Genomic DNA, 972 nt, shown 5'->3' with positions numbered 1-972 from the left:
GAGGGAGGGTGGTGGCGACGAGGGGGGGAGGAGGGACTCGAGGACCGAGAAAACGGAGGTGCACGACAGTTTTCCGGATTTAGTGGACCTCGTGGTGAAGGGTTACGGTGTTAGCGTGTACGAGGGTGTGGCTAGGATCAGCGGGGAGGATCGCTCGGACAATCCCACGCTCGGAGAGTTGAAGAAGATCGGCCCCAAGTGAGTATATATATACGTATACATATATATTTAGTATATTAATGAGTATATTATTTGGTAACCGATAATCGTCGGAATAATTATATAGAAATATAAATTGGAGCAGAACGCACGAACCGAATTCGCGCACGAATAATTATCATTGGACGATATATACCGTTCTACTAATTATCTTGGCCAATTGGCTCGCTCGTTTTATCGATCGCGCGTCGTTACGTTATACTTGGAGGATGGCGAAACGAATCGAAGGGTTATCGATTCTCGTCAATCATTGACAAACGTTATTACGAAGCGAGTGAATCGAAAACACGAAATAGATTAAAACGTTTTCTTAATCGGCGCAAACTTTAAACGATCACGTGCAATCCGCGGATCGCTGATGAAAATAGAATCGCGCAGTAGCGCGTACTTGCATACGATTTCGTTATCGGAACGACCAGTTTATCGAGCTTATTTTTTTTTTTTTTTTGTTTACACGATAAACGATTTCTTCGTTTCCTTCCGTTTTTTTTCCATCCAACGAAATCCACCATCGTTCGTGACGAAGATGATAATAATAATAATAACAACAACAACAAAATCGAAGATAAGAGAGAAATTTCGAGAGAGCGAGAACGAGCGGTGACATCTAATTAACCGAGAAACAGCGTGGAAAGTGGCAAGTTTAAATCTCGCACGGTGTTCGCCCTCCATCGAAATCTCCTAAACCGATTTTCAAACAGAAACTCGTGTAGTTCTCCCGTATCTCCCCGTCCAACCGGGCGGAAAGTACCG

General features: G+C 43.7%; 2 protein-coding genes across 2 annotated transcripts in view; both read left to right on the top strand.

Annotated features, from left to right (window-relative positions):
* The window catches only part of LOC102679901, a 54671-nt gene extending 54469 nt beyond the window's left edge, over window positions 1-202 (top strand). Inside the window, exon 3 of the mRNA XM_031508316.1 lies at window positions 4-202. Within this exon, the coding sequence (XP_031364176.1) occupies window positions 4-202 (199 nt within the window). The remainder of the gene's footprint in view (window positions 1-3) is intronic.
* Window positions 118-972, top strand: part of LOC116184847 (extracellular serine/threonine protein CG31145) — a 55503-nt gene continuing 54648 nt past the window's right edge. Inside the window, exon 1 of the mRNA XM_031508310.1 lies at window positions 118-198. The gene's annotated coding sequence lies outside the window, so the exon portion shown is untranslated. The remainder of the gene's footprint in view (window positions 199-972) is intronic.

Source organism: Apis dorsata, unplaced genomic scaffold (assembly GCF_000469605.1).
Source record: "Apis dorsata unplaced genomic scaffold, Apis dorsata 1.3 scaffold_82, whole genome shotgun sequence".
Lineage (NCBI taxonomy): Eukaryota > Metazoa > Arthropoda > Insecta > Hymenoptera > Apidae > Apis > Apis dorsata.
The sequence above is the reverse complement of the archived record's forward strand: the minus strand, read 5'-3'. Positions and strand labels throughout refer to the sequence as shown.